The sequence below is a fragment of the Cyprinus carpio genome, chromosome A13 (genome assembly GCF_018340385.1).
Source record: "Cyprinus carpio isolate SPL01 chromosome A13, ASM1834038v1, whole genome shotgun sequence".
Lineage (NCBI taxonomy): Eukaryota > Metazoa > Chordata > Actinopteri > Cypriniformes > Cyprinidae > Cyprinus > Cyprinus carpio.
In genome coordinates, this window is record NC_056584.1 from 6,746,050 (window position 1) to 6,759,604 (window position 13,555).

Sequence of the window (13,555 nt, forward strand, 5' to 3'; positions counted from 1 at the left end):
AGTTCCAATGAGCGAAGATGACAGCATTCAGCTTGTGTATTTCTGAGGTCTCATGTACCAGCCTATGCTATTGAGCTTATCACTATTTATACATTTGCATATTAAATGCTGTAGTATGCAAACTAGGGTGCTTGAGTTGTTCTCTATCCCGGAATAGTCTCAGCAGTTATTTGGAATAGCAATTTACAGCTTTGTTTTGCATCTTGATGTCTTAAATCATATGATGTGACAAATATTTCAGCATGTGCACTTCCAGCAGCCAGTGCACAGTCTTTTGAACGAGGCTTGCAGAGCTGCAGTTATTTGCTGAAGTGTGCGTGGCCAGTTTCTGGAAGCTTTGACACCTCCACGTGGTCTCCTCCCCTCTCCTGGGGCTCCCTTCCCCCCCGTCTCAGCACACATTAAAACAACATGCACTGTGTGTGTGTGGCTCCATCGGGACGGCAGAGGTTAAAGACGTGCGAGCTTTAGCCACTCCCTTAGCCAACCAAGATTTTCTTTTTTTATCCCTTTATCTCCTCCTCCTCTAGTTTCCCTTGTTCTCTCTCACCCTCGTGCTCACTCGCTCGTTCTGGCTTTTGTGTGAGCGGGTGTATGTGTGTGCAGCACTGTCCAGGAAAAAAAGAATGTGTGTGTGAGACACAGAAAGACAGACACAACCGGCAAAGAAAGACTGCAAGGAGTCAGACAGACCAGAAAGGAGGATACGAGGAGAAGCGTAGAAGCAGACGTGCAGCAGTGAAGATTGCAGACGTACGCACGAGTGGAGAATGGAAGACAACACAACAGGTTTAGCTCCAGTGTGCAACTCGGCAGCCACGCTGAACCACCACTGCACCGGTAATACAGCGCTGCGGCATTGTGGGGAGGGCTGTATGTGTGAATGAATTTATGAAGCGGGAGTACTGAGATGCATGCATGTCTGCGTGTGTGTGCCTGTGTGTGCGTGCGCAATGTATTAACACGAGTCTTCCTTTTTGTCATTTGGAGGTTCCCCTCTGCACACCACACAGAGAGGAAGTGTGTAACGCTCTAACCTCACTACATTGATGCACCTCAGTGTGTGTGTATGTGTGTTTGTTTAGTGAGTAAAGCAGTTTATTTGAATGCTGGTCCCTACACCAATGGAGAGTTCTGTGGTTGTGTATGTGTGTTTGTTTAGTGAGTTGAGCAGTTTATTTGAGAGAGTTTTTTTTGGTTATTTGTAATTTGATTTTTAGTTTTTTTATGTTTAAGGTTGTGGTTTTCTGAGAATAGATGATCAGATGTCGCCCTCCAAAATCCATTTTGCTTTAAATATTCAACATCCATTGAAAATTAATTGAGTTTGACTAGATTCTTCAAGCTACATCCAGCAGACTCGGCATTTGAATGCTGGTCCCTACACCAATGGAGAGTTCTTTTCTCTTAACCAACTGAATATGCGGTTTTCCCACAAAAGATGATCCAACATTGCAAAAACCATAGACTTATATTGAACATTTCTGACTGTGTTCAAACTAAATGCACCAAACTCGGCACAGCCCTACATGCTATCACACTTTATCTTTTCAAACCATTAAACTTGCACATTTACTTACAGTGTAGCAGATCCTTGGACCTTTGTTGAGGGAATAGGTACACTGTGGAGGATTTCTCATTTAAGATTTTTGTTAGAAATTAAATATTGAGAAGAGTGTTGAAAACTTTGTTCTAAGTGTAAAATAATTATTCATATTCAGAGCTTTCAGTTTGGTGTGAAATTTCAGGTCTAAACTACCATTAAAAAAAGTTTGAGGTCAGTAAGATTTATTTATTTATGAAAGAAATAAATGCTTTTATTCAGCAAAGACACATTAAATTGGTCAACAGTGACATTGAAGAGATTTAAATTGTTACAAAAGATTTCTATTTCAAATAAATGTTTCACAGTTTCCACAAAAATATTAAGAAGCACAACTGTTTTCAACATTGATAATAATCAGAAATGTTTCTTGAGGAGCATATTACGATGATTTCTGAAGGATCATGCAACAGTGAAGACTGGAGCAATGACGCTGAAAATGTAACTTTGTTCACAGTAAAAAAATAAAAATAATAATAAAAAAAAATAAAGGATATTGAAATAGAAAAGACAAAAAGGTATTTTAAATTGTAATGCATATTACGATGATTTCTGAATTTTTGGTAAAAATAAATGTAGCCTTGGTGAGCATAGGAGGCAAAAAAACATTAACAAATCTGTGTTGACCCCAGACTTTTGAATGGTAGTATATGTCTTTAAACAGAATTAGGTCTAGTTACTATGGTGGTATATATTCTATATACTTGCTTAAACTATGCATTTGTTTGGTAATATGTCTTATAGGACTTTCTTCTTCTAGTCAGATTCATGAGATATAGTAATATTCATCGACAAGCTGAACAACAAAGACTGTAAAATGTTTCTGTGCAAGCTGTTTGTTTTAACTTTAGTAAATATCTTTCTGTCTGTCTTTCTCTCAATCTGTCTATATAGTGTATATAACCTTCAGTCCTCAAGGCATTTAAAAAATTTGACCTTCCAGATAAGGCTTTCTCAAGTCAACATTCAAGGATTATCTTGATAAACTGTCATTTTCTAAGTTGATGTTTTTGTCTAGCATGCGTGTGTGTAGATGCTTGTATCTGTATCTTGTGGCTTTTTATTGCGATGCCACGTCTGTACAGAGTCTTGTTTGTGGTGCCTCATTCATGGTGAACTGGCTTGGGGGAAGTATAAGCAAATCTCTTTGTAAAAGTGTGTGCGTGTGTGTGTGTGTGTGTGTGTGTGTGTGTGTGTGTGTGTGTGTGTGTGTGTGTGTGTGTCTGAAGGGTTAGGGTAAGAGTATTACTACTGAGGATGTGAAACAGAAATACTCAGGTTCAGTGGCTGAATGTGGGCAGAAGACTGCCTCTGGTCAGGGTGTTTCTTCCTTTCATTGTAATAAACGCTGGTTGAAGAAACAATAAATATGTGAACGATTAACTAGTGTGTGTGTGAGAGAGTGTGAGTGTGTATGTTTGTTTGCACACACCATTTGTGTATCTACCTGCAGTATATGTGTTCAGCTGGTGTTCTGAGTGTGTTTGCAGATTGTACACAAGCTTTTCTATTTACTTCCTCCCCTGTCTCACTTTACCTTCTTTGTTTTTTTCTTTTCTCTTCTTATTTAATGAAAGCCAAAGTTTGTCTTTTTTTAAAAATGGTAAAACATTTTCTCCCATCTGGGTTTTTGTGCAGAGACAACTGTATGTAAACCATTACAGGTTTATTTCCTCTAAGTGTAAACACTGTGTGTCTGTGGCCCCTTAAAACATTGCCTTGTTTGTTTAAGCATCCAGACTAGCCCAGCCCAGCATGGCAACAAAGGCTCGACCAATAGCGTGAGTTTGGGGTTTGTCTGACCAATATGGCAGATAATGGAAACCTGTTTGAAAACATTATTTTTGCAATTCCATTAGTGCTGGAGAAAAGTTGTTTTAATTTTTAAGGCAATGAAAAAAGGGGAAAATTAAATGATGTTGCATGACAGTTGCGTAACAATGATATTACAAAAGTTCATCTCTCTTTTTAATATCTCTTTTATCTTTTCATGTCTTTCATTAACATGCTTGAGGGCCATCTATATATATATACTTTTATGGCGATACTGAAATTATGGAAATATCACAAATGTACAAATCACCATATGCATTTTGTGATGACTTAAAATAACCAGATGATTGCTGATTGCTTATTTTAATACTTCAAAAAGTTCTGAAAAGTCAAAGTTTTAAATTGAACACAAATAGCAGATAATAGACTGGTCATGCAAATGTATAAATATAAATTAAATGGATTAAATTGATGATTTTCACGATTACACAAATAAACAAAAATTATTTAGATTATATTTGTACTATTTTTTACAAATGAGAACGTTCCCAAAATGAGGATTTAGCTCACTTCTGAGTACAAATTTGTGCTCAAAATATGGTTAGGTAGCCACACACACACACACACACACACACACACACACACACACACATGCAGGTTCTATTACAACCCGTCTGCTTGTATTTGATGCTGGAGTTGATGTATGTTAGGCGAGATTCCAGCTCAGACAATTTTCACAGATGGACAACTGCTGTCTGCTGTGTGTGTGTTTGTGTAGGATGTGTTAGTGTGTTTAAGTTTATCTAGCGGTCAGAGGGTAGTTTGGAATTGTGCAATTGATATCTAAACCTTGTGAGCATGTGAATAGGAACTACTCGCTGTTCCGCTTATATATCCCTTGACGTCTGCACAGATATAAATGATTTTAAAATATACATATACCATGAGGAAATGACCTTTAGTTGCTGTTAACAACAAAATGTCACCAAAAAGCTACCATTATATTACAGTTAGGTTTTTGGCCACGGTACAATGTGTTTTTGAACATCCATTCCTTAGATGTTAATTCTGTAGCTTTCTTTGAAGGACTTTGGAGTACCATGGTATTGTGAAGATAGTATTACCATCTGATACCATCATTGTGATGGATTCTGCCTAATTATTTGCTAATACAGTGCTGAAATCTATTTCTAGAGATCAGGGTGCCTAAAAGCCAGTGTAGTAGTGATATGAGTATTAAACAGGGTAACACTTTATTTTAAGGTGTCCTTGTTACACGTTACATGTACTTATTATTATTATTATTATAATAACAATTAGTTATGCTTAATTACATGCAAGTAACCCTAAGCCATACCCTAATATTATAGTAAGTACGTATAGTTAATTAAAGGGATACTCCAACCCAAAATGAAATTTTTGTCATTAATCACTTACCCCCATGTCGTTCCAAATCTGTAAAAGTTTAATTCGTCTTCGGAACACAATTTAAGATATTTTGGATGGAAACCGGGAGGCCTGTGACTGTCCCATAGACTGCCAAGTAAATAACAGTGTCAGTGTCAACAGTCTGTTTTCTTTTAAATCAAAGCTAAATACACGTAGAAACAGCACATCCTTATGGCGCGGATGATACAGGAGAGCATACACAGCATGGAGAGACACAGAGGAGACTGTTGACAAAGGAATTGTTGAATAAAGTTGTTATTTTCTTCGCTTACAAAAAGTGTTCCCGTCGCTTCATATAACCCAGATTGCACGTTTGATGGCAGATGAGTATTCTGACGACGACTTTCATACCTTTTATGGACCTTGACACTGTTATTTACTTGGCAGTCTATGGGACAGTCACAGGCCTCCCGGTTTTTATCCAAAATATCTTAAATTGTCTTCCGAAGACGAACGAAACTTTTACGGGTTTGGAATGACATGGGGGTAAGTGATTAATGACAAAATGTTCATTTTAGGGTGGAGTATCCCTTTAATGTTACTCAGTGCTTAAATGCATTATTACACTGTAAGAAGGACACCTTAAAATAAAGTGTAACCTTAAACAGTTTAGTGACAACAAATAAGATGATGTACCTATTAAGTAACACAGGCTAAATCAATGTGTGGTTTTATAAAGGGGATGTGGCGTTCTCTGTGCATCTCTGTGATAATCCTGCTCGTCTATTAGCGAGCAGGCCACCGTGTAAACCCGTCTCTCCACTTGCTTGCTGCACATAGTTGGCCCGGCTGCACAGTCTAATGTCTTTAAACAAACATGTCACCACACGAGCTAAACAATATTAAATCCACTGAGTGCCAGGCAGCAGATCTCACTGCAATGCAATAATTAGCACTTCATGCAGACACACATTTTATGATTTCCGTGCACAGGCCTTCATTGTTGGGAACATGTTGGCTGTGTTCAGAATGGAATGCTAGCATACTGCATAATGTGCAGTGTGCACTGTATACCGCATACTATTATTTACAAATACTAACTGGATAGGGTAGTGCCGATAGACGATGTTGCAAGAAGGACAAATAAAATAAAAAAAATGTCTACCATTTGTTGCACTTTCTTTTATTAAAAAAAAAAAAAAAAAAAAAAAAACAAGTGCACAATTTTTAAGACTAGTGTGTTAGTATGCTATTTAAACACAGCCAAGGTTTTAACTCTCAAGTTACTTATAGATTATTAGTCATAAGTTCAAGTTGCTGTGCAGTGTGTACTGCTATTTTGTGCAAGTGCAGCAGGGTCTTCTGTGTATTGCAATGCAGTAAGTTGCATAGTATGCTTAGTATAAGGATTACTACAAAAATGGTGTAATATGCTGTTCTGAACAGCCAGTGGTTAATTGGCAGATGACTGTGCTGTCATTGTATGCTGTGGATTGGCTTAACCTAGAGTCTGTTTTGTCTTTTGACAGCAACTCCGGTCAGTCTGTCCATAATCTAAGAAGGAGAAAAGGTGGTGAAAAGGCATGTCACAACATTGCTCTGTGCCACTTATCATTATCTAATCTCACACGGGCCCCACAGATGTGGGAGCACATGTGTGTATCTTGTGTGTTCAACCCCGGGCCATTACAATGAATCATTAGCATGAAGCTTCAGTGCTGTGTAGTTAATTATGTCTGTTACATGCCTGCTAGTCTGCTGAAGGCAGAGGAATCCCATTCATAAAGCTAAGCCGAACCACTCTAACTGCAGCTCGCCACAGGCTGGAATAAAACAAACGGACTGATCAAAATGTTTTGCTTAAAGAGGTAGTTAAGCCTAGAGTCGCTGTATGCAAATGTGAGCTTTCATGTCTGTTACACATGTATGAGTATGTAATCCCCTTTGTTGGGACAAGCTGAATTCTAATGTTTAATTCATATTGCATGCATGCAACAATGATACTCAGTCCCCAGAGGCTGTCTGGAGCTGTGTGTGTTAGTCTGTGTCACTGGTACTTTCACAGTAGGACTTCAACCCTACAGAAGTATCATGGCATTACCACAAAAATATATATATTGGACTAATAATCATCCTCCAGTGGTAGCTTCATGGCAATTATTTTCAAAAGAGAATTTATTGCTGCTGTATTAGCATAAGTTTTGGGTTCAGTTGTGTAGTGTGAATCTTTGCATGTTCGTACTTACTTATTACAGTGCAATATCTGTGTAATAACTTGGTACTAACCCTGAATCTACCCCTAAACCTATTTCATAATGCGGTACTTTCCTGAGTAAGTACAATGTAAGTGAATGTGTGAAATAAAGTGCAACCAAAAACATGATAATACTATAGTATGATGTCCAAAAAAGGGTGTTACAACAGTACAGTGTACACAAAGAATGTGGAATGTGTCTAATAAAACATGATAATTCCATAGTACTTTTTGCAAGCATTCAGTGAACATTTAATTATGGAATGCATGTGTGAGCGTATAATAACACTACTTCAGTTAAATGTTTTGTTCTCTAAACCATATAAGACTTTCACACACACGTAACCAGTTCAGACATGTGCAGCTTTGTGCTTTACTCCAGTTTATAAGTGTGCCAAGTGTTTTAGTGATCTCCTTACCCCGGCAGCATGACTTGATTATTTTTCTTGCCAGGTACTCGAGAAGTCTCTACTGCTTTATGAGCATCAAATCCAACCCAGTTTTGTGTGTGACTAGTCGATGCTTCTGTCTAATCCTTGTCCCGTACTCGGGAAGCTCACAGCTAAAGACCACAACAGATTATCAGGGCTATCTGTTAACAATAAGTGTTGCAAATGGTGAACATTAACAAGACACATCAATCAATGCTAGTGAACGTTGTGTTTGTTTGTGACTAGAACCTGAATGTGGCTGATTGCACCACTGAGTCTTATCTCAGCTGTAAATCTGCCATCAAGTCCTGAGGACTTCCTCCATAGACCTGCAGTCAAAATGAAGCATGCCGAAAACAAGTCTTACGCGCATGCAGTCTGGCCACGTGCCATGGGATTGTCCCGTACCGGGTCTAGGATCTCACTGGAGTTGTGCGAATGAGTGTTTGTTGGGCTGTGGTCCGAGGTTTGCACATCTTGTATTCGAGATAAATTGGTTGCATTCTGAGGAGATGTGTGTTAGGTTGGAGGTGTGTGTGCATTTAGGTGTACGTGCTGAAGGGGTGAGGGAGAAAACTAAGGAATGTGACGAGCTATTGTGAAATATGACACGTGTGTAGGCCTTCCTTACTCTTAGCCTGCAAGGAATCATGGGTAGAAATGTGGAAAAGGACACATTTATACTCCGTTTAGGGGACCCCCATTATGGAGAAACATCACAGCTCTGATATATTTGGTGGAGGTTACCTGGGGATACTTCATCACCTTCCAACCCTCCCTTTTTCTTTCTATTTAGCGCGCTCCCTCTGCCCTCGTTATTTCCGTATGCACTGCCAGTATCAAACAACCTCCCAAAGTGATTTCCTCTAAAAGAAATGCATTGTATTATAAATGTTTGCCCTCTCCCTATTTCCGTGGGCTGCTGAGATAAGACCGTTTGAGAGGAAGGACCTGCAGAGAGGGAGGAAACCGCGGGCAATGAAAGCAAATGAAATATTGCGTCCTCTAGACTTCGGATTTTATTGACTACTTCCTGCAATTTTGAGATGTTTGCTTTTAGTTTCTTGGTCAATTTTTGACTAAGATAAAACAGTTGAGCAACGTTAGCGTGAGTGGACTTGTGTCTAGTGGATATATACACCCCAGTGGTGTATTTGTGGTAACTTGGGAATGTTTGCTTATGATCAGGTTCCTTAGTTCAGTGGCTCACAACTGGTTTTATTCATTTAAAGATAATGGGCTTCACAAGTTTTGGATAAATTTTTCGGGGGAATGCAAACCTTTTGAGAGAAAAGGACAGACTTAACTGGTTTAAAATGGTTCATTCTCAGTAGTAGCATGAGATTAGCAATAGCATTGACAATTGTCTTATTCCATATTAGTGCCTGATCTTTCAACATAAGATTTCTTGAAACTAGAAACTCTACGTTTGGCTACTTTGCCTCAAAAACCACCCCACTTATACAGTTCTTTAAAGTTTTTTTCCCCATGTATTTTGCCAGTTTTTTTTTTTTTAATTTTTTCACCATTGCATAAATTAAATAGCCAAAATGTGCTTCTTTTTGTTGATAACAGCTGATTTCTAAATGAGTCTCATTATGAATACATCCCACATAACGCATTGTCACATGCCTTGTAAAAATTCATAAAAATGTAACTGAGCAGCTAAAGAATAACACTGTTTCAGTTCAGATTTTCCTTGTGCTTTGGACTTTGAACCCTGGTTAACAAGCAGATAGCGCTGCAAGCTCGTGCAACAGAATACATGCAATTCGTGTGTGTAGAAGAAAACATAATGTTCTGCATTTTATTTGCTAATTGTTTAAGGCCATTTCACAATTTCAATCATCATACAGTAACCAGCAACCATCAACTCTTCCTCTTCTCATGGAAGACATGTGATGCAGTACTAAACAGTCTCTCGCTGTTGGTGCTTGTAATAATTTTTGCGTCTTTCTCAGACAGCTTTAAATACTTCCACGCTGCTGACATGTTGCATTATAAATAGTGTGCGCCTCTTACTCTACACTGGTTGCTATTTTATCACATCACGTCATTGTTCGGTACAATTTATTCTGTCTTTTCGCTTATTTGGCCCGAACACTGAAAGAGTTTTTATTTGCTACTTTCAGCCGAATAATTTTGGTTGCGGAACATTGGGTGCATCCCTAATTTCTGCTACTTTCAGCCGAATAATTTTGGTTGCGGAACCTTCTCATAGCATCAAATATTCACATGATTATTCTTTGAAATGCTGCCATAATCTGGCCTTCAGATTTCAAGACTTATAAAGTCTAAACGAACAGCAAAACTATGAAGGTGTTTTATTTTTAATGGTAGTTTTCGTGGTTCACAGAAGCAGGAGTGAGAGGTTTGATATGCGACTAGGCTAAAATACTGAAAGGGTTTTTATTTGCTACTTTCAGCCGAATAATTTTGGTTGCGGAACATTGGGTGCATCCCTAATGGTTGACTGAGGTTGAATCGTTTCTCTCACCATGGCTGCAGTTGCCAGATTGGACCGATTGATCTTTGTGCTAACAGCTAACTGTAAAGCGGGTTAGCACAGCTGTTGGCCTAGTATCTAGCTAATGCACTTGGCTTCATGTCTAATAATGGACTCTGGGTTAGAGTGCACAGAGGGTCCCTTTGTTGGCTTGTTTGACGTGTTTTGTTTGGGTATTTACCCACTGACTTCCAGTTAGGAGGTGGTGGGTCGGTCTGTGTGAGTGTGTGCCAGGGCATTCCTGAACCTCCTCCCCATTTCCACACAGAGCTCCGCAGTGACCTAAAGACTTATCGTAAGTGCTATGTGGGGAATTTGCCGGTGTTTCAAGAGTTGGACGTGCGGTGTGGTAATAAGCTTCCTGTATTTGTGCCCATGTGTTTTGTTTGTGAATACTGTGTGGGTGAGTGTGAGTACTTTCAGTGATTTATTAGTGGTATAAAAATGTCCTATGGTTTGGTTTCAAGCTTGGATCGGAGATGTGTTGGTGTGTGAGAGTTTGAGTTGTTATATGGTATTTTATGCTTCTTAAGCTAGCCAACTGCAGCTCAGATCGCAGGGCCCCTTCGGTCAGGGAACCAGTCCAGCAATCAAAATCCCAACCACAGTAACGCCTGGCAGCCAACTACAGTCCTGCAGCACCATCCAATGCCCCCCATACAGAACCCAACACTAAAGTACTCTAATGCACTGCAGCACCAGTAATACTGCTAAACTTCTGCTGCAAAGAAATGCACTTATTGAAAGTTCAGTAAAAAAAATGAACCCCCCCCCCCCATTATGTTGTTCCAAATAACTTTATTTATTCTGTGGAACATCAAATAAGATACTTTGAGAAATGTTTTTTTTTTTTTTTTTTTTTTTCATACACAGACAAAACTGTTTGGTTACCAAGATTCTTCAAAATATTAGGTAGTAAATATTAAAGTAATATTTTATTTAAGTAATAGGCTGCTGTTTGTGCCACTTATGTTAATCTAAGAACAAAATAAAAATAAAATCATTCACTGATTTTGACTCCTTTGTAACTTTTAAGGGGACAAAACACAGTTTCTGCCAATCTCATGCTAATCTTGAGTACCTATAGAGTGGTATTGCAGCATTCATATCTGTGAAGAGTTTTTAGTTTTATCAGATTTACAAAAGAAAAATAAAGCTTTATGCTCCTCTCTGAAAACAGTCAAGCTCCAGGAGGCGTGCCGTGGGTGGAGCTAAAGAGTCACGTGCAACTTCTGCATAGCGATCGTCTGCAAGCTGTGATATCGACATAATTAATTCCCTTAACGCTAGGTTCTTTGAGAAGCTGAACAAGATTCTCTTTCCCTCACATTCAAAAACACACTTCTTTGGTGACTGTTGATTTCGTGGTCTAAAAAAGATGAAGTAGTTTGTATTTCTGCCGACGACTAACATAACCCAAATGAAGCATGTTGATGGGCTGCTCTTGCTCTCACTCTGGTTGAGCACTCTTCCAGGAGAAGTGCCCATACAAGGAAGTCCACCCTTTATGACGTCATACAGGGCCATACTGAAAAAAAAGGAGTGTCTTTGGCACAGAAATACTAAATAAGTCAGAATGCATTAAATAGCATTAGACATACCCTATAAGGATTAATCTATATTTTATTTATATAAAAAAAGAAAAAGTGCAGTGCACTTTTTATTTTTAAATTCTATACCTTTCTATTAATTTTTATCACAGTTATCATCAAGACCCCACCCCTTCATTTCAGACAGATGAAAGGAAAACATTATTTAGTAAGCCTAGTTCACACTAGAAGACCGACTCTTCTCGTTCTGTCATATTTGACTGCTAGTTCATGTCTGTTAGCTTTGAGGGTGTGTATAAATGCTAATGTACTTCTCAAAGTGGACAAAATGCACTTTTAACAAATATTTGCTTTTAAGATGAAACAATTTAAATATAACATTTTTAATAAAATGTACTTTTTATTCAGGGAAAATGGCCTAAAACTATTGCCGGCATCAAATATTGATAATCCCTGCTAATTTATGACATCTGTCTCTGATTAGTAATTGCAAGTAGCAAATCATGGTTTATTGTTCTTAACTCCAGCCTACCTGTGTTTAGGTGCATTCATAGTCTCAAGCAAAAGAGCTTGAATAGCAGCAGCCAGTGAAATTGCTAAAGGAAAGTGCCAAGATGGAATGCATAAAAATGGCCATTGCTTACCACCGATTGCATCTGCAACTGATAAGCTTTCTTTCTTTTTCTGTTCTGTGTATATACAGCCGCAAGCCTATTCTCCACGTTTTCTGTTGACATTAGTGGTGCCTGGTGCTCTTCAGGATCAGGAAAGCACAGATGTCACGGCTGCAGTGGTGCTCTATATGGGCAGTGTGGCCACTGACGCTCTATGGATATATTCATCTAGACAATAGAGAACTGTTTTCAATTAACGCTACAGTATGAGAAGTCTGTGGAATAGTTTATGCTTTTATTTGCTGAAATAATCCAGATAAGAGGGATTTATATTTAAAATATACTTGCGGTCTTGGAAAGTTTGGAATATGGTTGTTGAAAGAATTCTCTTATGTTCACCAAGGCTGCATTTATTTGAAAATACAGTAAAAACAGTAATATTGTGAAATACTTTATACTGTTTTGTAAGCTATTTTAATATATTTTAAAATGTAATGTTTCAGCATCATTACAACAGTCTTCAGTGTTACATGATCCTTCAGAAATCATTCTAATATACTGATTTGCTTCTCAAGAAACATTGAATTGTTATTATCAATGTTGCAACAGGTGTGCTGCTTAATATTTTTGTGGAAACCGTGATACTTTTTCATTATGTTTTGATGAATATGCAGTTCAGAAGAAGAGCATTTATTTGAAATAGCTCTTTAGTAACAGAAAAGTCTGTACTGTAATTTTTGATGTATTAAATGTGCCCTTGCTGATGCAGTTCAGAAGATAAATAAAAATCCCAAACTGTAATATATTTCATCATTTTCATTTTAATAATTTTTATTATTGACAATGATATTGTTGTCCATAGAGAAAAAAAAAAATATCTGACAAAACTTCTATATTGTGCATCTGTATATATTAAATGTGCCCTTGCTGTTCTCTTTCTTTCTCTGCCAGATGACAGTATTTCTGCAGCGAGCACGTCAGATGTGCAGGATCGCCTGTCGTCTCTTGAGCTGCGGGTGCAGCAGCAGGACGATGAGCTGATGGTGATGAAGGCTGCGCTGGCAGACGTGCTCAGACGTCTGGCTCAGTCGGAGGACTCCGCCGCCGCTGCCAAAAAACAGCAAAGCAGCAAAGGTAACCTAGCACTGCTGTGTGTGTGTGTGTGTGTGTGTGTGTGTGTGTGTGCGTCTTTGCCTCCAGTGATCCTCGCACTGTTTACATGGAGGAAGTGTAGGAGCGCAGCCAGACCAGGATCTGTTAACGGTTTCAATCCAGCCTTGACCCACAGCACTGAACGTTTCCATTTGAATAGCAGCTGTGTGTGTGTGTGTGTGTGTGTGTGTGTGTGTGTGTGTGTGTGTGTGTGTGTGTGTTTGAGAGAGAGAGAGAAAGAGAGAGAGAGAAAGAGAGAGAGAAAGATAGTGTGTGATCTTGG

The 13,555-nt window shown here is 38.6% G+C and overlaps 1 protein-coding gene across 1 annotated transcript in view; it reads left to right on the top strand.

Annotated features, from left to right (window-relative positions):
* Positions 1-218: 218 nt before the first annotated feature.
* The window catches only part of LOC109052099 (echinoderm microtubule-associated protein-like 4), a 51,790-nt gene continuing 38,453 nt past the window's right edge, over positions 219-13,555 (top strand). Inside the window, 2 exon segments of the mRNA XM_042768493.1 lie at positions 219-840; positions 13,072-13,254. Of these exon segments, the coding sequence (XP_042624427.1) occupies positions 771-840; positions 13,072-13,254 (253 nt within the window). The 5' untranslated portion in view covers positions 219-770.